Genomic DNA, 26,059 nt, shown 5'->3' on the forward strand with positions numbered 1-26,059 from the left:
AGACGTTCTCCCCTGCCGGGATTGGCTGAGGGGCGTGGCCTCGTTCCGGAAGCCACGGGGAGCCACGTCCGCGGTTGCGAGCCCTGCGGTCCAGAGACGGCGGTGCACGGAGCGGGCTCTCGACCGGTGGCGCAAGCCGCGACCGGCAAAGGTGAGGGGGTCGGGGCGGGGAGGGGGGCGCGTCCGGGGGTTCCGGTCCGGCGGGAGCCCGGGGGCGGCGGGCCTGGGCGGACGGTGATTGGGAAAGGCCGGGGAGGGGGCACGCGTCTCGCGTCCGGGGCCTGAGCCTCCCGGGAGGGCGCGCGCGGCGCGGGCCCCGGGCGCCAGAGAGGTTCGCCGGGTCCCCGCGTCGGCGCGGATCGGGGCCACTGGACGCGGGCAGGGATGGAGCCCGGCCCCGAGGGCCTGGGTGGGGCTCCCTGCTGACCGCGACCGGACCCCCCTTGGCGTTCCACGGAGGGGCCGGGTTGGCTTTTCAGAATCGAAGGTGAAAGGCGACAGACAGCACCCCGAGAGGACGCAGCCGCTGCTGGTGGTACTGGGGCTCGAACTCGGGGCCTGGTGCTACTAGGCCGGCGTCTCTCCACGCAGACGCCCACCTCCAGGGGTGTCCCGGAGAACATGCAAGCTCCCCGGCCAGGGGAGCTTGGGGAGCCCCAGCTTCGGGGCTGTCAGATTCCGCGCGCCTATTGCTAGGATCCCTCTCACCAGCCACAGTGGTGAAGCTGGCCTGGGGGGGAGCTGGCCTGGTCAGTCTTCTTCCTTTTGTAAGACGAGCTGAGCTTTGGCCTTGTCTGTCCAGGTGTGAAGCCTTCCTTAAGGCTGGACTTGAAGGGGCGGGGTCCCCAGATTGCTGCCCCCAGCCTGCCCGGACCTTCGGGGTCCTTCTTCCTCTGCGGTTCTTCAAGCCAGATGCAGCTCACAATGGCCCTGCTAGGTCCGGGCAGCAGGTTTTTGAAGTGGTGCTTGAAGGTGGTAGTTGTGGCTGTTTTCTTTCTAGTAGTACTGGCGTTTGGACTCAAGGTCTGGTGCTTACCTACACAGGCACACTTCCAGTCCTGAGTTTTGCTTTTTATTTTTTATTTGAGACAATGTGTTACTTCCTACTGGAGTGTAGCCTAGGGCTCGGTCCACCCAGGAGGCTTCTCTGTGGCTGGGATAAATAGGTGCACCACTGGATAGAGATCTTTCGTGAGAAGAGGGTGTGTGTGTGGGGGTCTCACAAACATTTCTGCCTAGGTTGGCCTTGAACCTTAATCTGGAAACCTTCCAAGGAGCCAGGGTTACAGGTGTGAGCTGTTGATGTTTTGGCTGGTTCTTCAGAGATCTTTTTTCTTTTTATTTTTTTGGTACTGGGGTTTGAACTCAAGTGGCAGGCACTTTACCACTTGAGCCATGTCCCCATGCTTTTGTTCTTTGTCAGATAAGTTCTTGCAGGATCATACAATTTAAGAGTTGAGATGAGGTCTCTATAACTTTTTTTTTTTTTTTTTTTTGCCTAGGCTAATCTCAAACAGTGATCCACTAATTTCTCCCTCTTAAATAGCTGGGATTACAGGTATAGCCAAGCTGAAATAACTTACTTTGTCTTGATTTTCCTAGACATGGACTTGGATGCTATTACCAAGCACTCAGCACTCCATGCGAAGCCCCCCGGCCTCACCTTCCACTATGGGACTGCTGGATTTCGGATGAAGGCCGAGCTTCTGGACCACATCATGTTTCGGATGGGGTTGCTAGCTGCTCTGAGGTCCAAGCAGACCAACGCCACCATCGGGGTGATGGTCACAGCCTCGCACAACCCTGAGGTATGCACAGCTCCAGCCCTGTGCCTTCTCATTTACGTGTGATTCGAACCACTGTCACAGACAGTCACGTAGCTCCCGATACCTCCGAGGAGGTGCAGAGTGCAGAGTGCCGAGTGTCCCTACTAGAAAAATAGCAGGCTGTCAGTAATTGCTGAGAGAGAGGTTCAGTAATGGAATGAGATGAACAGTGATGGGAAGGCAGGGGGTGGGAGGCACTCTCGAGACAGACCTTGAAATTCTCAGACTGTGATTCTTGCAGTTGTTAATCACTTCCTGCTCTGAATAAATAGCCAAGCCAGGAGGCTTGGGGTCCAACAATGAGCTCAGATTTGAGTAGGAATGAGGTTCCAGTGCTCAGGACAGTTCAGGATTCACTGCGAGTGTTCATTCCTTTTAACACTTTGCAGTTTTTCAGTCTTACTGAAGTACAGTTTACAAAATCTTGCAGGTACTTGAGTTAGACAGTGTCACATTTTGATGGTTGTATCCATTGTGAAATGATCGCCATCATCAAGTGAGGGAACACACTTCTCACCTCGAAGTTGCCTTTGGAAACTTAAGATTCGCGCATAACAACTTGGAAGTACGCGATCCATCACTGCTAACTCTAGGTGCCGTCCTGTGCTCTAGTCCCAGAGCCATAACTGCAGGTCTGTTCCTTCCACCTCCATCTCATTTCCTTCCATCCCGTGCTCACAGCTGCCTCAGTTTCCTCTCAGTGAGTGCACCTGGGCTGGGCACTCTGCGGTGGGGCGTGGCTCGCGCTTTGTCTCTCTCTGCCCCAGTGTCTTCTCCTGGTCCGTCCATGCATGTGCCAGGACTCCCTTCTCCTCTCTTGATGAATAGCATTTTTTTGTCTATCGGTTATCATGTTTTCTTTTCCCATTTATCCACAGACATTTAGTTTATTTTCTGTACCTTGGCTCATCTTTTGATGATAACGACTAGCTATTTTATTTCCTATTAGCTGTTGTCTCCGCAGTGGCTTGAATGCTGGGCTTCTCTCTGTAGGACATACCAAGCTTGTCTTGGGAGTTAAATTCATGGCAAGTTGAAGCCCTATAGGTTAGTAACTGATTATAATCTCTTCTTATCCCCAAATGAGCACAGTTCTTGTCCAGCCTCTAAATGTGTGATCACTGTAAATGTGAAAATACCCACATGTCCCTCTTCAGTGTGATTGACTGATGGGTAACTTAGGAAAAGCCCTCACTGATGGCTTCTTCCAGAACAGCTCACAGCAAAAGCTCAGGGGGCACTCACTCCGAGCTGTGCCTTTCCTTCTCAGAGCTGTCCAGAGCAGCAGTGAGAAGGATCTATGGTGTTCTGCTTCATGGGCAGACATGCAGCCGATGGCCAGAGATGTATATGACAGCTTTTTTTTTTTTGGTCTGCTGTGGGGCTTGAACTCAGGGCCTGGGAACTGTCCTTGAGCTATTATGCTCAAGGCTAGCACTCTGCCACCTGAACCACAGCACCACTTCCCACTTTGTTGGTGGTTGAAGAGTCTGACAAACTTTCCTACTGGGGCTGGCTTTGAACTGCACTCCTCAGTTCTCGGCCTCCTGAGTAGCTAGGATGAAAGGTGTGAGCCATCAGCAACTGGCTTAAACGGCACCTTTTAAAAACCTGTTTGGTGGCGTGGTGGGTAGTTGTAGGAGTTGGGTTGATGTGCTGTTTTCATTGCACTATTGACACCTATCAGCTGTCTTGCCACGAGCACCTCCTTTGGGCCAGTTTTCTCTCTGTGGTGTGGATGTGTGAGGTGTGCACCTGGGCCGGTGTTGGTGTGTGGCGTGGGGTGGTAGCCCGGGCAGCCGCTCTGCCGTGCTGGGGAGCATCAGCCAACGCGCCTCCCATCTTGCGGTGCACACACCGTTCATGTTTCTCTTTGAAGGAAGACAATGGGGTGAAACTGGTGGATCCTTTGGGGGAGATGCTGGCGCCCACGTGGGAGGAGCATGCCACACGGCTGGCCAACGCCGAGGACGGAGACGTGGCCCGTGTGCTTGTGGACATCATGGAGAAGGAGGCGGTGGAGCTGCCTCAGGATGCTTTCGTGGTGATCAGCAGAGACACCAGGTGACAGCCTGGTGGGTGGGGGTGGGGAGGGCCATGGGGACAGGTGTGTTCGCACTCACCACCAGAGGGCGTGCCTACGCTGATTGAGTGGCCATCCTCATATCTGCCCTGGTGTGGTGCAGCCCGCAAATGTGTAATGGTGGCTGAGACGTGGATTAAGGTCAAGTAATGTATGCAAAACACCGTGTCCACCATGTCCCTTGGTATGTGCATCTCATCTGCTGCAGAGGTGGGGTGTTGTTGAATGCATTTTCTTTAGAGATTTTTTTTTTTTTTCTGGCCAGTCCTGGGGCTTGAACTCACAGCCTGGCACTGTTCCTGAGCTGCTTTTGCTTAGGGCTGGCATTCTACCACTTGAGCCACAGCTTTACTTCTGGCTTTTTCTGTCTATGTAGTACAGAGGAATTGAACCCAGGGCTTCATGCATGCTAGGCAAACACTCTTATCACTGAGCCACCTTCCCAGCCCCTTTAGAGATTTTTTTTTTTTTTTTTTTTTCACAATCAAAGTTATCAGTGGTTGAGCTACCTATACCATTTCCCTATTCGGGAATTCACTGTAAACCATTTTCTATAAATCTTTGTCCTTATAGAAAAATACTGGCTTTTACCTAACTATATAGAACAAATCTTTTTGTATATATAGATCTGTAATGATCTGCCTGATGTGTAGATGGGTAGTTTTTGACTTTGTAGGACGGGACTCAGGATTTGTATCGTTGATGGCGCTAGCTAGCTCACGGCTCTGCACACGCTGAACTGCACCGCACGGGACATGTGCCCAGTGGTGCTGCTCTTTTTAGCACCCAGGTGGCTGGAGTTAGGCTATCCTTTTTTGTCTGTTTTCAGAGTTCATTTAAGAGGCAGACATTTCCCAAGCCATTATTGTGAGAGCTGGGTAAAGTGTTTCCGGGCTGCTGGTGTCTCTCGTTGGAGGCGGTGGCTTCCAGCCAGGATGCGGTGGCCTTAGCGCTTTAGGCTTGGTAGCACGTGGTTCCACCTTAGCTCCGTGCCAGCTGGTCCCTGAGGTCAGCCCATCCCTGAGGTCAGCCTGTGTGTGTTTTCTCTTGGCCAGGCCCAGCAGTGAGAATCTTGGCCAGTCCGTGAGAGAAGGCGTGGCTGCTTTAGGAGGCCAGTTCCACGGTATGTCGCCATTCGGGATCAAAGTTCAACATTTTAAAGTTGTAAAAGTAGTGCATGTCTGAGGATATGACTGAACAGAAAAAGTTAAACATTAACTCTTAGATATAAAGGTGAACTTTTTGAGTCTTTTGTATATTTTTCCTGTGCGGGCAATATGCTTTCACCTGTGGGGGAAAACTACCCGTAGAGGATTAGCCACTGATAGAAACAGCTTCTTTTTCCTTCTCCTTTTCTTTTGGTGGGTCGTGGAGCTTGAACTCTGGGCCGGGGCACTGTTCCCCGAGCTTTTCAGATCAAGGAGAGTGCTCTACCACTTAAGCCACAGTGCCACTTCTTTTTCTGCATGGTTTATTGGAGATAAGAGTCTTGCCCAGGCTGGCTTTGAACTGCAATCCTCAGATTTCAGCCTCCTGAGTAGGTAGGATGACAGGCCTGAGCCACCAGCACCCAGCTCCTTTTCCTTTAGTCAGGCTGAATTGCTTATACAAACCTTTGAAGCTACTTAGTCCAATTTTGAGAGTCTATTTTAGATCGTCCCTAATAGCTGTCATCTGTGGAGTCAGCTGGTCCTTGTGTCTTTGACAGGTGTTTCTTCCCATGTTATGAAACGAGAGGGATTTAGAGGCAGAGGGAATTGGAGGCAGCAGAATGGTGGCTGGGCTCTTCTTGGCACAGAGTTCACACCATTTGTGAAGGCAGTTACGTCACTGTGGTACGAGGTGAATATCTCCCTGGTATCGCTCTTTCTCATTAAAAAACATGTCAGCTGGGCACTGTGGCTCACGCCTGTAATCCAAGCTACTCAGAAGGCTAGGATCTGAGGATCAGAGGTTCAAAACTAGCCCTGGCAGGAAAGCCTGTGAGACCCTTATCTCCACTTGAGCCACAGCTCCACTTCTGGCTTTTTGGTGGTCAGTTGGAGATAAGAGTGTCACAGAATAGTGCTAGCCTTGAGGGAGAAAAAAAAAAGCTCAGGGATACTGCACAGGCCTTGAGTTCAAGCTCCAGAACTGGTGTATACATGTGTGTGCATGCATGGGCACACACACACACACACAAGCTACACACACAAGCTAAGTCCTCTCTCAACTTTTTTTTTTTTTTTTTTTTTTTTGGGTCCGGTCATGGGGCCTGAACTCTGGGCCTGGGCGCTGTCCCTCAGCTCTTCAGCTCAAGGCTAGCACTCTACCACTTGAGCCACAGCGCCACTTCCGGCTTTTTTCTTTTTGCTTATGTGGTGCTGAGGAATTGAACCCAGGGCCTTGAGCATGCAAGACGAGTGCTCTACCACTGAGCCACCTTCCCAGCCCCTCCTCTCTCAACTTTTGATGTCTGCTCTGAAGCTCCGGCTGTGTTCCTTTTTTTTGGTTAATCTGGCCTTTTCTTCAGCTGCTTTGCTTGCCTTCTCTGTGCTGCAGGCGAGTCTCTGTTTCTCTGTCTTTTGGTCAGTTTGTCTGTCTCTTTTTCCTGAATTCTGGCAGCCAGAATGCTGAGCAGAGATGTGCACTGGAGCTCAGGCCCTGGTCCTGGAGGAGCCTTGGGGCCTCCTCGCAGGTATGCCTGGCCTGTATTCTAAATGAAGCCTGTAAGAATTCACAGCTCTGTTACGGAGGGTGAGTGTGCAGCTTTGTACACAGATCCGTCTCACTCAGCTCTGCTTCTTGTTTGGCTACACTCCTCCCATGCCTTCTCCTCCCTCTCCCTGCAGATAGGGCACTTCAATTCTCTGTGATCACTCATTCCTTGTGGTTTCTGAGCCATCATCTCTCCTGCAGTAGCTTGGGTTACATTTTTTGTTGTTGTTGTTGTTTTTTGTCAGTTCTGGGGCTTAAATTCTGGGCCTGGGCACTGTCCCTCAGCTCTAGGCTAGCACTCTACCACTTGAGCCATAGCAACACTTCTGGATTTCTGGAGGTTTACAGGGGAACAAGGCATATAGACTTTCCTGCCTGGGCTGGCTTTGAACCACGATCCTCAGATCTCAGCCTCCTGAGTATATAGGATTACAGGCGTGTGCCACCAGCATCCGGCTCACTTAGGCTACCTTTACTCATGATTTATTTACTTAAATTTTTTTTCCACCAGCACTGAGTTTTTAATTTGAGACCTTGCACTTCCCAGGCAGGTACTTTACCACTTGAACCATGTCCCTAATCCTTCAGATGTGTTTCAAATTGTAGGCTTTGTCCATGGAGCTGGCCTTGTGCTCAGCCTTTTCACACATTTTTGATTACCCGGTCTTTATACCACCATGTGAGAGACACATTCTATATCCTGCATGTGCAGATTATAAGAGGTAATAGTTTCAGTAAAAGCCACTCACATTTCTCTATCTCACCAAACACATCCAGCAAGTCTGGTCGTGTCGACATTTCCCTGAACCCCTGGGGCTGGGCCTGCCTGCGTTGTACAAAGCCCTGCAGACCAGGGAAGACTTTGTTCCCTGAGTCCCAGGAGGAATACGCTCAGCACACAGTGCTCACCACAGAGCACTCAGCACAGCACTCAGCACAGAGGATAGGGTCACCTGCACAGGAGTCTGACTTGATGCCTTGGAAACCTCTTGCAGTTCTGTTTCCAAACAGGTTGCTTCTCTTCCCTGTCATCTTTCTCTTGTCCAGAGTGAGTTGTGTAGCTTGCAGTACCACGAGGAATTACTTGTATAACATTTGATATTTATGCTGGCGGCTCTTCACTTCCTGTCTGCTCCCGGGGCTGCCCGGTTCTTTCAGGAATTGGAGACTTAGCCCGGGAATGAGTTCAGTGGATGTTCGCATCTGGGTAGTTAGAAAGTCAGCTTTTGTTTTCTGAAGTGCTGGTTTCAAGAGCTCTGACACCTTGCGGTCCCTCCGGTGTGAATATATGTAAGCTGTTGTGGTTTTGTGTCTGCGTCTCCTGACAGATTACGGCCTGTTAACCACGCCCCAGCTGCATTACATGGTGTGCTGCCGAAACACAGGCGGGCGATACGGCAAGGCCACGCTGGACGGCTACTACCACAAACTCGCCGCCGCCTTCCTGGAGCTCACCAAGCAGGTGACGGAGCCCCTTACAAGCCAATCACCTCCACGATCGGTTGGACAGCTTAGTTCATCATCCCCTACCCCACTCCAGCCCCTCCTTTGTCTCTGGCATGTCTCTAGGGCTTCTGCTCTGGCCCGTGTGGCTCTTGCGTGAGGCCATCCTGAGTAGGTGTGGAGATGCACTGGATTGTAGGTGCTACTGGCTTGGTATTGGAGAGAGTTCTAGCAAGAAAGATTTTCTTCAGCTAGAGAGAGATTCCAGGGGTGTGGTTCCTTAGGCTGAGTTGATGTCACTGATAGTCACAGCTAGCCAAAATGAACCATTTGGGGGTTGGAAGTTGAGAGAAGAGAAAGACAATTGATAAATCACCCAACCCCCCCCCCCCCCCCCAGAAAACACAAATGGACATGCCGAGTACCACACACTATGGGGAGAAGACAGTGATGGACGCCCGTCTCTTTTCTCCTGTTGGGTGACTGGCAGCTAGTGACACACTCATAATTCTAAGGGACGTTATTCAAGGGTAAATTCTAATAAACCTTCATTTCCATTTACTGCCTCACTGTGCAAGGTGTTGTCTGTTTTCCTCTGGTGTTTCACAAGTTCCTGGGTTAAAGTAGATGCACACGCAGACGTAATAGAAGGTGTTTACCTGTGTGCGTGGCTGTGTGTGTATGTTCATGCCCGTGTGTGACTGGGAGTTTCCTCCCGTGCTCTCCCCGGAAGGCTTCCTGCAGCGGAGATGAGAACGTCTCGGTGAAGGTGGACTGCGCCAATGGCGTCGGGGCCCTGAAGCTGAAGGAGATGGAGCCCCGCTTCTCCCCGGTGTTGTCCGTCCAGCTGATTAACGACGGGACCAAAGGGAAGCTCAATCATCTCTGCGGGGCCGACTTCGTGAAAAGCCACCAGAAACCTCCTCAGGGTAGGTGGCATGAGCACGTGGGCATATCTGGGTCTAGAAGTGCTTGGGCCTGTGGTGAGTGGAGGTGGCCACGTGAGCTGAGAACCGCACAGCTGATTTCACACATTTAGAAATCGATGGTCAGTGCCATTCGAGACACGACTGCTGTGTGCCGGGGTGTGTGGGAGCCTTGGCTCCCAGACTTAGGGTCAATCAGAGTGGCCTTGTGAGCACACACATCTGGAGTAGGATATGCATCGGAATTTGAATAGCAGTTGGCATTTCCGTTATGTGCCCAGATGTAGCTGATGAGTCGGTCCTAGGAGAATCGCTGGTTAAAGCTGGCCAGGGTGCAGCCTCGCCCCTGAGCTTAAAAGGGTACAGTGTGGCAGGGGAGCAGAATGAACGTCCAGAGCACAGCAGCTTGCTGTGTGTGAGTTGGGACTTAGCCCAGCTACGAGCTGGGTCACTGTTGGGGAAAGAGCTGGTTGCTGAGTTCTGGGGTCACCTGCTTTGCTGATCCTAAGTTACCAGCCTGGAACCAAACCTGCTGACAGTCCAGCCATCAGAGTTGCCACCGTTTGGAAATTCCCTAAATGACTCAAATACCAGAGTCCCTGAAATCTCTTTAAACATCACAAAATAGCTGCACCTGTGGGTCACACCTGCAGTCCTAGCTACTCAGATCCCCATTGAGATCTAAAGACTGAGAAGTTCAAAGCCAGCAGAGGCAGAGAAGTCCAATTAACCAGTGTTGGAGGCGTGGCTTAAGAGGCTCAAGATTTGAGGGGGGAAAAAGCCGATTAAGAGTGAGAGGCCCTGAGTTCCAAGCCCCAGAACAGGCAAACAAAACACCCCCAAACCCCAAAACAGTAACAAACATTTACACAGGAATCTGTGCCACCCCATTTAAACCACATCCTAGAACCACTGTCCTTTGTGTTGCTCCCGCTCTCCTGCTGTTCTGCCTCACTGTAGGAAGCTCCCAACCTTGCAGACTCTCCACTGAGTTGCTCAGTTGATATTGACTTTGCAGACTCTTCAGTTTGGTATTACTCATTTATTCATTTAGAGAATATTGAGTCCCCACTCCCAGTTTGGCATTGGGACTGCAGTATGAACAAAACCTGTCAGTCGCTTCCCGTTCCCCCCCCCCCCCCCCGCAAATGGCCCATCCTCTCATCTCTCTTCATCAGGTTGCCATTACAGACTGCCATTAGCCAGACTGCTAACAGATTTGGGCTAATGGTTGCTAGGGTTCCAATGATTTCATCGGCCAGTTTTCTCTCACAGGCTATAATTCACTCTTAATTGCCAGTGTTATTTATCATTGGTGGTGTTAACAAGTGAAAACTAACTTCTGGTAGGATTAAAGCACACATTTTATCCATTGATTTTGTACGTGCATGTGTGTATATGCTGGTCTTGCGGCTTGAACTGAGGTTCCGGGAACTATCCCTTAGCTTATCTCCTTTGCTTGAAATTTGAGCTCTTCCATTAGCCACAGCTGTACTTCCAGCTCTTTGGTGGTTAATTGGAAACAAAAGTCTGACATTTTCCTGCCTGGGCTGGCTTCAAACCACAATCTTCAGATCACAGCACTCCTGTGTAGAGCTAGGATTACAGGCATGAGCCACTAGTGCCTGGCCTTTTTTTTTTTTTTTTTTCCAAAACAATAAAAGACAATTATCATTAGGTGAGTTATATTTGGAATCCCTGTAAATCTAAACTCATCTCAAATCTCAAAACACCTACAGGAAATTTGTTTAGGCAAACTGTCTTAAAGCCAGTTTATGTGAAACTTGCTATAAGTTTCGGCATAACTAGATTTTGGATGCTCTGTTTTGAAAGAATTTGACCTATCTATATAGTGTATAAATTAGACTTTTTTTTTTTTTTTCTGGTCCTAAGGCTTGACCTCTAGGTCTGGGAGCTGTCCCTGAGCCTTTTTGTGCTTGAAGCTAGCTCTCTACCACTGGAGACACAGCACCACTTCGGTCTTTTCCTGAGTAGTTTATTGGAGACAATAGTCTCACAGACTTTCCATCCCAGGCTGGCTTGGAACTGTGATCCTCAGATCTTAGCCTCCTGCATAGTTTAGGATTGTAGGCGTGAGCCACCAGCCCCTGTCTCTCACTATTTAAGATCAACACTTTTTTATTTGCAAGGAAAAGTTTTAAACATGTTTTGAAGTATTTACAGTGGACATGCTGTTCTGAAACATAATTCTTATTCTGATGCTTTATTGAAAAAAATAATTGTAGTTACTAGTGCAGAGGAAAGCTGACTGCAGCCTTTTTATTTTGGTGCACCTGTCTAGGAGCTCAAACTCTGGGCCAGCATCTGGCTCTACAGCAACTTTTTAGGTTTTTATTTCCATGTCTTTATGTCCTGTGTCCTAGGACTGGAAATGAAGCCCAACGAGAGATGCTGCTCCTTCGACGGCGACGCGGACAGAATCGTGTATTACTACTGTGATGTGGACGGTGCCTTCCACCTCATCGACGGGGACAAGATCGCCGTGTTGATCAGCAGCTTCCTGAAGGAGCTGCTCCTGGAGGTGAGCTGGGCCCGGTGGCCTGTGCAGCCAGACGTGCTGATGTACTCACCATCGGTTACTCAGCCAGGCAGATGTCCCCCGGAGGCACAGTTTATGGGAAATTCCACATACTTGGGGCCAGAAAATACAGGAAAGAATTCCAGTGATCTCAGCCAGGGTGAAAAGGCCACGCCTTGGTTTTGGAAGATGATGCTCATCTCTTCCTACAGTCACTGGCTGAGGCTTAAGATTTGGAACTTTATGAAGCTATAGTTTATGACTGACATATTAGAATTCCCAAGTTGTGATAGAAAAATAACATTTTTAGAGATTTAAGATTTGAGATTTATTTTTATAATGATAAGCTAAATAGTATGAAAATATGGGGGTTTCCTATTTGGAGACTCTCTCAGGCTGGCTTTAAGATGTAGCTGGAAATGATAATCCAGAATAGATACATTTTAAGAATTCAGTAATTAGTTTTTTTGATCTGTCATGGGGTTTGAACTCAAGGCCTAGGTGCTGTCTCTGAGCTCTTTTGCTCAAGGCTTGCACTTTACTACATCGCCACGTCCAGTTTTCTGGTGGTTAATTAGAGATAAGAGTTTCATGGCTCTTTCCTGCCCAGGCTGGCTTTGAACAGCCATCCTCAGATCTCAGCTTCCCGAGTAGCTAGAGTTACAACAGGAATGAGCCACCAGCGCCCAGCTAGTAACTAGTTAAGTTAAAAAATTAAAGATACAAAGATCAGAGATCACTGCTTCTTTAAGAGGATTCATTGTTAAATAGTGCTCAAAAGTATTTTAGCCATTTTTTTCTGAATATTCATGAGTATTTTCAATAATCATACAAACTAATGCACATCTGAGTTGGCTGGACTATTCTTCTACACTCTCCTGTGTGTGCTTGTCTTAGACTACTTTGATGGCAAGTTCAGTGTGATAATTTTTTTCCAGGTTGGAGAAATTTTCAATATTGGTGTTGTACAAACTGCCTATGCAAATGGAAGTTCCACGCGGTATCTTGAAGAAGTTATGAAGGTATTGAATCATTTTCATTTGCTGGTAGTCTCTTGAGTCTAAGATACTTCTGTGAGGAAAATAATGTCCTCATAAAAGTGGACACAGTATAGAGCAATCTGAACTGTTGTGCAGATAAGCATAAACAGAAATCAAAAAACAGTTCTCTGGTACAGACAGGTAGAGAAACTCCCTCTTCCTTAGAGTTTTTCTTTCATTTTGAAAACTTGTCAATTCCTTCTGTTGTAATATAAATACAGATATTTGTAAGGGCCAAATCAGTTTTATAACTGAGGATTTTACGTGTGTGTGCATGCAGCTCACATGTGCATGGTAGCTCTGGGGCTTGAACTCGCTTTTGTGCTCAACAGCTCCACTAGGAGTAACTGTTTTAAGGAAGACAACCCGAGGCTCAGTGTCAGGCAAGTTTAACTTGATGCTTGGCTCCAGGTTGTGAAAGTCTGCCTGCCATAGATAGGAAGCATTTGTTCTTTGAATCAAGTCAATGGTGCCATGAGAAATGAGATGTCAAGTCCTTTTATTGAGGACAAATGTGAACCAAAAAGTGGCCATCATACTTTTTTAATGGTAAGGCAGGTTTTTTTTTTCAGGACTACTATGGTAGGTACAAGCACTACCGTGACAGAATTCAGTCGAAAAGACCTGGGGTTTTGGTCTGGCAGAATTCTGGCTAAAGCCATGTGTGCACTTGTGGTCAGTAATGGAACATTGCTGAGAAGAAGCCTTGAGTGTACTGGTGATGTGTGGATTCAGCTGAATTCTGGATAAATAGGCTACTTGATGAAGGCATGCCAGGTGATCATTTGCACAGGGCCATGTGTGGAGGTGGTCAGACGTCGGGTGCGGGGTTCTGTTAAAAGTGGGCTCTGGGAGGCCATGCTGTGCAGTGTCTAGGTGAGCTTGGACTAAAGCTTGATGTAGAGAGGATCCCCATTGCTGACTTCTTTTTTCCCCTGTCCTGGGGCTTGAACTCAGGACACTGTCCCTGAGCTGCTTTTGCCCAAGGTTAGCACTCTACCACTTGAGCCATAGCACTACTTCTGGCCTTTTCTGGGTATGTGGTACTGAGGAGTTGAACCCAGGGCTTCATGCATGCTAGGAAAGCACTCTACCACTGAGCTGCCTTCCCAGGCCCTCCCTGACGTTTTATGTTGAGAATATATGGAACGGGACGCATCTGCTGGACTCCATGCAAGCAGCGGAGGTGAACTTTGTGTTTGCAATTTCTTTAGTATAAAGTCTGGCCTAACAGAACTTGTTCCTTGTCACTTTTGTGAAGATTGTTTCTGAGCTGATAGATTTTTTTTTTACCCTAACACCTAACCCATGGTCCACATTGCCTCTTCTCAGAGCTGAGGGAAAGGGGGCTCATGGACAAAATTGGAAGCTGTTTACCTTTACTCTTTCTCACTGGCTACTTTAATATTTTCCATCTTTTGCGTAACCCATTTCAAAGTGCTAGAGGGTGTGGTCAGGTAAAATGATGTGAAGGGTGGGTGTACATGCAGGTGAGGTCCTGCCAGCGGTTGTGAGAGTCAAAAGACCCGGGAATCTGAATCTTATGGGGAGTTTTTGCTTTTTAATAGGAACTGTGGATGGGCAAAACAAAAACAGTGCAGGCAGCTAGTGTATGCTGACTTAAGTGTGGTTACAGAAAGCTTACTGTATCACAGCAATTCTCCGACTTCAGGTTGTTTTAAAAAAATAGTGTGGGGGGGGGGTCGTTGTGTAAGACACACACATGTCAGTGGATAACTGTGTCCTTGGCTGGACACATGGAGCACTTAGTGTAAACTAAGATGGCTATCATGTCATCTGACAATGACATCTCTGGGGGCAAGTCACAGACCAGAATAGTGTTACATAACGTCTCATTTTTTTGCCTTAAAATTTTCTTCTATTCCATGTAAGAAACCAAATTCCCATTGGAAATTCCCATCTTTTTGGATGAAGTCCTTTTGGCTCTTGCCATTCCCGAGTTAGTCCGGTCAAGGGCTGACTCGGCTCACTTGCTCACTAGATTTCCCTTATGCATTCCTACACCTCCAGACCAGGCTTGACTTCCCTCCCATTGACTGCTGGTCCAGCCCTGGTGACGTCTTTCTGGGGTTAGTGTGGGAGACCTTGTTGGTCTCTTTTGTTACCCATGTTAGGCCGGAGGTTGGCAAATAATGGATGGGTCGAGGACCAAATCCAGACTGCCAGTGTTCTTATAGTTTTATTGGAACAGGGCTTGCCTGTTGATGTATGGCTGTTTTTACACAGATGAGGGAGTAATTTGACAGCTCCTGTGGCTTGTGTAGACCTTTACAACAAAAGCCTGCAGCCCCCTGCGGTTAGCCCTGCTGAGTACTGGTTGTACTGCACAGTGGTCTAAGAGAGGTGATGCCGTATCCTGACTTGCAGTTATCCATTGTGCTATAGAGGAGACCTGTGTCTCCTGCTCTTCTTGGGCTCTATGCTTCCAGTATGCCTATGGTATTCTGTCTTTTCATTCTTAGCCATCTTCCTCACTACAGTAAGCTCCAGGGTTTGTTTCTTGTATCCCTGTATACAGCACCATCTTCTGGCTGAGTGACTGCTGCTGTTTTTTTCTGAATGTGTGTGTGTGTTACAGGTTCCTGTTCACTGCACTAAAACGGGTGTCAAGCATTTGCACCACAAGGCCCAGGAGTTTGATATTGGAGTTTACTTTGAAGCAAATGGCCACGGCACTGTAAGTTCTCCGCTAGATCACCACTGGCTTTAGCCAGCACTTGCTTATAAAGGGAGCTGTTCTGTATCTCGGTAGTAAGAGGTGAAACTGTACAGCATTGGTAATAAGCTTATTTGGTTCTTGTCTTTCCGCTAATGATTCCTGTATGGCTGCAAAGAGCTAAACTAGTTTGGTCTTTTGATAAATTCACTGAAGTGCTCTTCAGCTTGTGTGGGCCTTTTCCTTCCAGTGGCCCACAGGAGGGAGAGTTCAGCAGTTGTAAAAAAGTGCTGACATGTTGAGTTTAAAGTAATTACTGATAAGCATGTTGTGCTTTTTATGGCTTTATTTTGAAGACAATTGAGATACAACTTACATGCCATAAAATACACATTTGTCTATCACCTCATTTCATGGATTTGAGGTGGTCCAGCAGAAAATTTGAATCTAGGCCAAATCCTGTTCCTTATTAATGTAAAGGTGACTTGGAAGCTATAGAAACAAGGCAAATATATTCCTACAAAATGTGATTCAAATATAACTACTGATCTTAATGCAAGGGTGGCTAGATGGTTTTTAAAATAAATACATTAGGGCTTACAAGCCATCATATCTGGGCCAACTCTTGCTTGTTTCATGGAAATGAATGCATATGTCTATGATAGTAAAACTTCCTTTACAATAACAGGTGACCAGCCTGCATCTTCTTTTATCTAAAAATACGTATTTCATCAAACCATTGAGCATAGTGAGCTGCTCAGTAATGGGCCTCTTGTGTATCAAGATAGGGAAGGCATTTCAAGATACTCTCCTGACTACGACGCACTGTCTGCCAAACAGATGAGCTCGCCTCGCACGCATCCTTCCAGGGGTGCAGCAGGTGAGCCTGCCTGCACCCCGATTCCGCTGGCATGTGCGGGGAACAGGATGAATGGTACTCGCCTCTGTCAGAGTGGTGTCTTCTTTGATTTCAGCTGTTTAATAATTGATAGCTTTACTAATACCGTTTAGGTTTTTCTCCTGTGTCTTTGGACTAAAAGTGGAAAGAGGTTTAGCTAGGAAAACAGTCTGACTGGGGCTTTGATGCTATCTTGTGATTGACTCCCTGTGCTTTCATGCAGGCATTGTTCAGTAAAGCTGTTGAAGTGAAGATAAAACAACTAGCAAAACTGGAAGATAAGAAAGGAAAAGCCGCTAAGATGCTGGAAAACGTCATTGACTTGTTTAACCAGGTCAGAACTCACTGGGTGGTAGGCTCTGGCTAGGTCTACATTGTTCAGAAAATGGACAGGACAGGGTGTGGCATGAACAAGTGGAGAAGGTGAAACGGTATTTACACTTGGTATTTCAGGTTAAGGTAAGAAAATTCCAAACACATTGAAAGGGTTTCACCTAGGATCGGCATTTAGTTACATATTGAACATGACTATATATGGTGCCAGTTTTAAACCTGCCTTCTTGAGGAAACTGCTTGCTTGTCAAAGGACGTGGATCACCTGAGGTTGGCGTGGAGGGTGGCTGTGCATGAGCAATAATCACGCCAGGGAGAGGAGTGGGAACTAGTAGTGAGCATTTTGTACCTGTACCGTGCACCTTAGGTGCCTGTTGTACAGTCCTAGCAGCAATGCAGAGAAGGGGTGAGTAAGAACCACAGGTCCTCAGAACTGCAGGGCCACTCGAGTCCAGCCAGGGCAGCATTAGTAATACCTCTTCTCAACAGTAAGTTGGGCATGGTGGTACACCCTGGGACTAGCTATACAGGAGGATCGAGGTCTAGGATGCCTTGGGTAAACCATGAGGTCTGCCTGAAAGTGAGAAAAACATGGCTGGGTTGTAGCGTAAGGTCTGTTCAGCAAGTGTTAAGAGTTCATTTAAAAAAATAAAACCAAGTGTAGGGATGTTATACCGAAGCTCCTTTTCTGTTTTGAGGCCTTTCGTAATCATGGTTTCTCAAGGGACATGTTAGATCTCATCTGTAATGAGGATAGAAGGTGGTTTTCTCTCCCCGTGTTTTCTCTCATCTGGTCACTGCTTGGGGGTGGGCTGGGAGAGAGTAACTTAGGGAACCTGCCTGAGGTGAGAACATCTCAGACCCAGGTTTTGCTTCTCTCCCGCTCTGCAGACAGCTGGTGACGCAATTTCTGACATGCTGGTGATTGAGGCGATCCTGGCTCTGAAGGGCCTGACTGTGCAGCAGTGGGATGCGCTCTACTCCGATCTCCCGAACAGACAGGTCAAAGTGAAGGTAGGAAACCCACCTCAACCTGTTCCCAGGCCTCACTGTCCATACGCCATGCACCTCCAGAAAGCTCTATCGTTTCTATTTTTTTCTGACATTTCACAAATTACAGAATGACTTGTATTTTACTTACCAGTATTTTACTTACCAGTATTACTGAGAACAGTCTGCCTTTCACTTGACTACACAAAGAATGGTGTCACACGTCACTGCACGGCATTTCTTTTGGTGCTGGTCCTGGGTGCTGTCTGAGCTCCTTTGCTCAAGGCTAACATTTTGCCACTTGACACACTGCTCAACTTCCAGCTTTCAGATGGTCAGTTGGAAATAATCTGACTTTCCTGCCCAGACTGGCTTCAAACTGTGATCCTCAGATCTCAGCCTCCTGAGTAGCTAGGATGACAGGCATGAGCCAATGATGCCTGGCTGCACATCACTTTAGTATGGAGGATTCATACCAGAACAAAATCAGTGGCCCTTATGAACTCAGCCTTAGTAGATCCCTGCTCCTGCTCTATTTGCCCTCCACACCACTCCCTGTATTATTTCAAGTGAAAATATTTCTTTTGCATTACTTTGAATCTCCTTCACGAGTTATTTGTTTTTGAGCCAGGGTCTGCCTGTGTAACTTAGCTAACCTCTATACAGGGCCAGAGTATTCTGCATTTCAAACAAACTGCTATTTGGTTTGAGTAAACCTGACATTGGCCATTATTTTATTTATTTATTTTTTGTCCAGTTGTGGGGCCTGAACTCTGGGCCTGGACGCTGTCCCTTAGCTCTTCAGCTCGAGGCTAGCGCTCTACCACTTGAGCCACAGCGCCACTTCCGGCTTTTTTCTTTTTGCTTATGTGGTGCTGAGGAATCAAACCCAGGGCCTCATGCATGCAAGGCAAGTGCTCTACCACTGCCTTCCCAGCCCTGGCCATTATTTTAATGATAGAATGTGGGAATGTTTTTGTTTAGTCTTATTAACACTAGCCTTGGAGAAATAAAACTTGCAAAACAGTAAGACAATTTTACCCCACACTTATTCTGGGTGTCAGTCTGTTAAACACATAAAAGAGCCACAGGCACGTGTGGGGTGAGGCTTCCACAGGATGTCCTTGTGTGCAGGTTGCAGACAGGAGAGTGATTAGCACCACAGATGCTGAGCGGCAAGCAGTTACCCCGCCTGGACTGCAGGCGGCAATCAACAACCTGGTGAGGAAGTACAGGCTCTCCAGAGCCTTCGTCCGGCCCTCGGGCACGGAAGACGTTGTGCGGGTGTATGCAGAAGCAGACTCACAGGTAAGCTGGAATAGTTCTAGTGAGAAAATGGGCGCTGAGAGGCTAGTAGTTTAATATTGTTTGGTCAAACTAAGATTCAAATCATGGTAAATTTAGACTCTTGGTGTTTTCCCAGTATATTTTTAAGTACTATTTTGTGGTAGGAATGACAAATCCTTAGTTTGGACATATGCTAATTTTATTGCACGGTGAGCATAACCATATGTCTTTATAAAACCAGCCTTGTGCATTTTTGAATGCACATCTAAAGGAGATGTGTTTCTCCTTTAATGGCAGGTTGTTTTCTGGATACAGTAAAGACCTGTGGTCTATATTTCCCTCTGCACAAGCTCTGCTTTGTCTCTCAACACTTTCCCAGTAGTGTCTGTGATGGAAGGCAGTTGTGACCTTTAAAGGATTTCGTTTTATGAGTTTACTCATTTTGAAATAGTCTATAACCTTGAACTGAAACTTACCTCATTTAGAAGTGTCTGGACTTTTCATTTAAATGTCTTGTTTCTGAAAAGTGAAAAGAGAAGTTCGTATTTAAACAGGGCAGTGGGAAAAGAACAGGAACCACCGCCCCACCTCTCCACCCTGAGCTGCACAAGTACATTGTGTGTGGGGGGCGGGGGGAGGAGAGTGACATGCTCATCTCATCTCTTGTGTGATTGCAGGAAAGTGCGGATAGTCTTGCACATGAAGTGAGCCTGGCAGTGTTTGAGCTGGCTGGAGGAATTGGAGAAAGACCTCAACTGGGTTTTGGAAGATAATTTTTATTTTCTAAGAAACTGAATTTGTGAAGTTTCTATATGCCTGTCACAGCGATGGCAGTATTAATCCTAATGTTTACAGTGCACATTACTGGACTGTTTCTAGATCTGTTTTTCTTAAACACTACCAGAATAATTTTTAGAATTAGGTAAGCCTTACTACTATGTCATCCAGCCCTTAAATTTAAGGTGTATGCAGAATGCTACAAAATTAAATTTTACGGTACTAGAGGAGGTGGTAATTGCTGCGGCATCTTCGCTGTGACCTGAGCACATTCAGCATTTGCCTGCTGGGAGGGGAGGGGAGGGGGCCCGTCCGTTACTCACCTGGTGTCTGGCTTCAGCTCTTCTCCCCAACGGCACGGATGTGGAGGAACAGTGCCCATGCCTCTGGATGCTGAAGTGCTGCCAGAACATGGTTAGCAGCAGAAAGAAAAATCCCAGCCTCTAAAATAAACCAAGCCTGAAGCCAGTAGAAAAATGTGCAGTGTGTATTTTGCAGGTTTAAAACAACTCAGGACAATAAAACAATGGGCTATATATATAGATCTCTCCTAGGCACCATAATCAATAGGAGCCAGTAATATTTAAACTTGATTTAGGCCACATTCAGACATTAGCTCTTATTTACAAACATTTAAATACAACCTGAAGTGTGTTTTACATACAAAAGAAAAACAACTATACACCTCAGAGCAGTGTGTCCCGTTTTACATTACATTTAAACGGAGCCGCCAGTGTGGTCAAGTTTTTATCACCCCTTCCAGAAAATCCTTTTCTACCATTTCTTCTATTTTTTGTCTGGCTCTGGTAGAAAACGGTTTGTGGTTCTCGAGTTTCATGTCCTTGTTAGAGAAGGTGTTTGAGGAGAGGACGGGGCTTCCTGAGCGGCCCCCGCACCGGCTCGTGACCTTGCTGTTGAAGACCTGGCTGAGGACGTGGAAGAAGGGCAGCAGCTGCTCCATGCTGCGCACGGAGCCCACGGTGAGGAGCAGGTGTCCTGGTTCCCAGCCCAGCGCTCTCCCCGATGTGTCATCCTCTGGATTTTTCTGCAGGGGAAAAAATATTAACAAATGATGTAGGTATGTCAAGGCCCAGTGCAGTGGCTCACGCCACTAATCCTAACTGCCTAGGAGGCTGAGAGCAGAGAACCTGGAGTTCAAAGGTAGCCAGAGAAAACAAACTGAAGACTCTTACCTCCCATTATCCCGAAAAAGGCTGGAAGTGAAGACAGGGCTCAAGTGGTACAGTGCCCTGCTTTGAGCAAAAAAGCTAAGGGAGCGCCCACAGGCCCCAGAAAAAGAAAATTAAAAGAACATAAGACTTTAGCAATCAAGGGTTAAATGAACAGAAATGAGGGCATGTCATTTCAGACTTAATTAAAAACCTTTCACATCTATGTCTTTTTAATGCCATTTGCAAATCTGTTTATAAAGAGGGAGTAACATGATATGTTTATAGATGTTTACTTTGTGTTTTGCATTTACTCAATAGTCTAGACTTCTGGACTTACACATTCCAGCAGTATTAAAATGAATTCCCTTTAAACAAATGCCCTAATCTTGCCACAAGATATCTTGCCACAAGATAGCAGTGTCCAAAAGTGAATTAATTCCTCTTGGTACTGCAGCACAGAAAGGGGGAAGGAAGATGGACTGAGTCAAGGAATGGGGTCTATGCTCTGCCATTTACTATGCTGCACCCCGGGGAGATACATAAAGGGTCCTTAGACAAAGCCAGAAATCTTACAGTACGTAAGTCAGAGGGGAATGCATGTAAAATCTCATGCAAACCCAGCAGAAACATTTTCTGTCCAAAGCAGCTGTCATCACAGCTGTGGTGGAAGAGTATATAATTAGAAAACAGCCTATACTGGCCTGCATTAAAATAATAAGACCCTTTTTGAAAAGGGTCTCAGGAGTGTGGCTCGAGTGACAGCACTTTAAGGCCTCCTGCTTTGGACTGGGGGCAGAATACCTGCTTAACACATGAGATCCTGGGTTTAATCCTCAGTACTCAAAACAGCTTTTAACCAAGGTGGGGTGGTACACTCCTGTAATCCCAGCACTGCAGAGGTCATGGCTTCACCATAGTCTAGCACTCCAGAGCTGAAGCACAAGGATCTCAAGTCCAAGGCCAGTCTTGATTACATAGCACATTCTAGGACAACCTGGTCAAAGCAGTGAGACCTTGTCTCATGCATTGTGTGCGTGCGTCCGTCCGTCCGTCCATCTGTGTCTGTGTCTCTGTGTTTGTGCTGTTCTGTACTACTGGATTTTGGTTTCTGAGATAAAGAATCTCACAGATTTTCCTTCCCATGGCTTTGAACCATGATCCCTAGGATCTTAGCCTCCTGAGTAGGATTACAGGTATGAGCCATCGGGACCCAGCTAGAACATTTTTACCAGGTACATTTTACTACACATGGATAAAGAATGAATGCTTGTTCCGATCAAGGTGTGGCTAGTTCAGTTTTGGTGAGCTATCCCTCTGGGATGACAGTTGCGCATTACCATGACTGGCCCTGGCCATTTCATATAAAACTTAAAAAGTACAGTTACATTTGCTGTTTATTCCTTCTTACAATTTGACAAATTCCCTCTTTGCACTGCATTCTTTTCAGTTATCTTCCATTTCTCATGATGGCATAAGGTGAATATTGTGGGTGTTCGCAAGGTTTTGACATGAAAACCTTTTCGGACTAAAGTATTAAGTATTCACCCGCACAGCTTTTTACTTTCGAGAAAGTATTTAGAATAATGTCACTGATGTAAAAAAACATTTTCTGTGTAAAACAGTTAATATGATAACCAAATATTTCTCACACAGTATCTTAACATATCTATGGACATTGGGGTTATGGACACTGTAAAAACTGGAGATATATTTTCAAAATATTTCAACCTGATAATATCCTCAGTTCCTCAGTAAATACTTAATAAGTGACTCACTAATCTACCAGTTAATACATAGCATTTACATAATATATCACAAACACTGAGTATACAAGCAGCACGTTACATAATAAAACAAAACCAAAAGTTTAATACCTTTGCCCTTTTCCTGAGAAGTTTGGCCAGTCGTACCACGTAGGGTTTAAATTCTCGTTGATGAATGCCCTGCCTCCTGACTTCTAAACCCGAGTCATCGGAGACTTCTGGAATAAAGGCCCATCGGTACCTATGGATGGAAGGATGACAAACTAAGATAGGGCACATAGGATGACCATGGTCTAGTCTTAAAAATTCTGCCAGCTTTGAGCTTCATCTTAGTAAAGATGGCATTACATATCATAATGTTGCAGGAGATAATGATGTAAACCTGCAAAGTACAATCACTAACTTTTTTTTGCAGAACTCAAATCTTTATTCGCTGGACAGGTGCTCTACTGATAGGACCAAATTTCCAGCTCTTTTTGCACTGGTTATTTTTGAGATAGGGGCTCACTTTCTGCCCTGGCCAGAATTGACCATGATCCTATTTATACTTCCTGCTGCTTTCTTCTGGCCTGGACCCATCCACACTCTTCCAACCTTAAGTCTCCTGAGTGCCTGGAATTACTGGCATGAGCCACTATGCCTGGTGACATTGCTATTTTTTTTCCACAGGCACACAGCAAGTACTCAGTGTGCAAAACTTTGGTTGTTAAAGGACTGGATCTGCTTACTATACAGTCCAGGATGTATTTGAACTCATGATCTCTTCCTTGAGCCTCCTCAATACTGTGATTACTGGTGTGTAATCACACATTGCTTTATTTCATTTATCTGTCTTAATTGTACTTGGTCTGATGAGTTTCCAACACATAATGAGAGCGAAGAGATTTGAAGATTTAGGACCACTCTCCTGCTTCCCTTGTATTTTGCTCATTCTGTTTTTGCCTTAAATAAGTAAAATATCTGACAATGGAAAGAACACCAAAGAGAGGTAGTTTTGTTTTCAACACAGAAGCTTTTGTATATGTGCCCATCCTAGGGCTTGATCTGGGCCTGGGTGCTGTCCCTGCACTCTTCAGCTCAAGGCGAGTGTTCTACCACTTGAGCCACAGTGCCACTTCCAGTTTTCTGGTGGTTTACTGGAGATAACGAATCTCAAGGACTTTCCTGCCCAGGCTAGCTTGAAATCAGCCTCCTGAGTAGCTAGGACTAGGCAGGAGCCACTGGTACCTAGCTACTTACAGCTTTTTTTTCTTTTTTTTGGGGGGGGGTCTGGTCATGGGGGCTGAACCCTGGGCCTGGGTGCTGTCCCTCAGCTCTTCAGCTCAAGGCTAGCGCTCTACCACTTGAACCACAGTACCACTTCCGGCTTTTTTCTTTTTGCTTATGTAGTGCTGAGGAATCAAACCCAGGGGCTCACGCTCTACCACTGAGCCACCTTCCCAGCCCACTTACAGCTTTTTGATGGTCAGTTGGAGACAAGAGTCTTAAGGACTTTCCTGCCTAGTTGGCTTCAAGCTGTAATTCTTAGATCTCAGCCTCCCAAGTAGCTAGGATTGTAGGCATGAGCTACTAGTGCCTCGCTAATTATTATTATTATTTTTTGATACCAGTACTGAGGCTTGTTGTGTCTTTTGAGATTTTGCTTGGCTTTTACTGTTCATAGCTGGCACTCTACTCCTCTGCTTTCAGCTTTTTGGTTAGCTGGAGATAAAAGGACTGGGTGGCCTAGGTGTTAGACCAAGCTCAGTCGCAGTATGGCTATATACCCCCCTACCAGCAAAACCCAGAACAACAAAACACCCAAGCATATCTGTGCTGTGGAATGGAGCTCAACATACAACACTGGCCTGGTAGGTGACAGACCTTGGGCTCTAGAAATAGGAAACAACAAAAACAAAAGAACAGAACAACCAGAGATAGCTGCTACTTGTTTTAATTTAATTATCTCAAAGTTTATCCTGTATCAAACTAAACTTCATTCTTTCTATAGCTACATAGTACTCTAGGTAGTAATATTTTGGGTGGCACTGGGGTTTTAAACCCAGTCTTATACTTGCCAAGCAAATACTTTACTTACTACTAAGCCACACTGCTTGATAAGGAAGGAACTGATTTAACCAATTATCTAGATATTGCAGTCTTGGTAATATAAAAATGCTACCTTTATCTTCGTGTTGCTCTGTGCACACGTCAGTATAGTGGTTGGATAAATCCGTGGCTGTAGAGGTTAGTTAAATGTGACTGTGTGGAGACCCAGCAGACATCATTGCACATGTCCACAAGAACAAGAGTACTTCTGGATCCAGGATAATACATTTCACCATTCACAACTGTAATTTCTCTAACGGATATAGCTCATCATATTTTCCTGATGTTTAGAAGCTATTTTCCTTTGGTGCTAGGATCTGAACCCAGGGCTTCAGTCACAGTAAGTGTGGGTTCCACCACTGAGCTGTGCCCCCAAGCCCTGTTTTTCTTCCATGTATAACAATAGCTTCCTAAGTAGAGAGGAATTGGTTCTTTTGCAGTGTACATCGTGAGTGTAGGCATCTGGGTTTTTTGGATGCTTCGCTACAATTGTGTTTAGTGCCCTTCCCAAACTTCTTTAGGAAGACTTTCCATTTTGGATACCCAGTACTGAAACTCATCAAGATATACACGCAAGTTGAAAAAATTTAAAGATCTGAAGCCGGGCGCTGGTGGCTCACGCCTGTAATCCTAGCTACTCAGGAGGCTGAGATCTGAGGATCGCGGTTCAAAGCCAGCCCGGGCAGGAGAGACCGTGAGACTCCTATCTCCAATAAACCACCAGAAAACCGGAAGTGGCGCTGTAGCTCAAGTGGTAGAGCGCTCGCCTTGAGCTGAAGAGCTGAGGGACAGCGCCCAGGCCCAGAGTTCAAGCCCCACGACCGACAAAAAAAAAAAAAATAAATAAAAAAAAAATTTAAAGATCTGAAATAAATCTAAAAATAATTTCTAGTTCTTAGCATTAAATTTAATTAAAAACAAGCTATTTTTCATGGTTTAAGAATGTCTAAATGTAAAAGATTCTGGTATGTTCTTTATCCTATTGATATTTTATTCCAGAATAATACCCAAAATAAATGTATATTTGATCCTGTGCATTCATTCTAAAATTAGCTTGGCTATTTTAAAATTTAGAACTGTACTTAATAATTGGGGATAGTTATGAACAAGGTACTAGGAGAATTTACTCTTACCAGTCTTTTCTTTTCTTTTTTTTTTTTTTTTTGGGTCCAGTGGTGGGGCCCGAACTCTGGGCCTGGGTGCTGTCCCTCAGCTCTTCAGCTCAAGGCTAGCGCTCTACCACTTGAGCCACAGCGCAACTCCCAGCTTTTTTCTTTTTGCTTATGTGGTGCTGAGGAATCAAACCCAGGGCCTCAGGCATGCAAGACAAGCGCTCTACTACTGAGCCACCTTCCCAGCCCCGTCTTGCCAGTTTTCTTTCCATTCCTTTCCTGTCATCCTCCCATCCTTGTTTCTCTGGTCCTTTTCCCACACTGCACTGCCAAAATAAGCTTTCTAAAATGCCAGAGTAATAGCTTCCTTAAGATGCTCAAAGGCTTCCGTTTTTCTAGGCTGGAATC

General features: G+C 46.4%; 2 protein-coding genes across 8 annotated transcripts in view; one reads left to right on the forward strand and one right to left on the reverse strand.

The window, feature by feature from the left end:
• The first annotated feature begins 52 nt into the window (after nucleotides 1-52).
• Nucleotides 53-20,176, forward strand: Pgm3 (phosphoglucomutase 3). Its single transcript, XM_070010259.1, has 13 exons — nucleotides 53-151; nucleotides 1,603-1,808; nucleotides 3,706-3,890; nucleotides 4,965-5,032; nucleotides 7,935-8,068; nucleotides 8,783-8,978; nucleotides 11,360-11,517; nucleotides 12,453-12,536; nucleotides 15,154-15,252; nucleotides 16,353-16,463; nucleotides 17,354-17,476; nucleotides 18,587-18,760; nucleotides 19,417-20,176. The coding sequence occupies exons 2-13, from the start codon at nucleotides 1,605-1,607 to the stop codon at nucleotides 19,510-19,512; spliced, it is 1,632 nt and encodes a 543-aa protein (XP_069866360.1). The 5' UTR covers nucleotides 53-151; nucleotides 1,603-1,604; the 3' UTR covers nucleotides 19,513-20,176.
• The window catches only part of Dop1a (DOP1 leucine zipper like protein A), a 74,219-nt gene continuing 68,141 nt past the window's right edge, over nucleotides 19,982-26,059 (reverse strand). For 6 of the 7 annotated variants that reach the window (XM_070010249.1, XM_070010248.1, XM_070010251.1 and 3 more), the window contains 2 exons: nucleotides 22,563-22,692; nucleotides 19,982-20,561 (listed from right to left, as the gene is read on the reverse strand). In XM_070010249.1, coding sequence (XP_069866350.1) covers nucleotides 20,256-20,561; nucleotides 22,563-22,692 — 436 coding nt within the window. In that variant the 3' untranslated portion in view covers nucleotides 19,982-20,255. Of the gene's footprint in view, nucleotides 20,562-22,562; nucleotides 22,693-26,059 lie in introns of those variants that run through there. The other variant, XM_070010252.1, reaches the window with a different exon arrangement.

This window comes from Dipodomys merriami, unplaced genomic scaffold, assembly GCF_024711535.1.
Source record: "Dipodomys merriami isolate MVZ:Mamm:240054 unplaced genomic scaffold, mDipMer1.0.p SCAF_8, whole genome shotgun sequence".
Classification (NCBI taxonomy): domain Eukaryota; kingdom Metazoa; phylum Chordata; class Mammalia; order Rodentia; family Heteromyidae; genus Dipodomys; species Dipodomys merriami.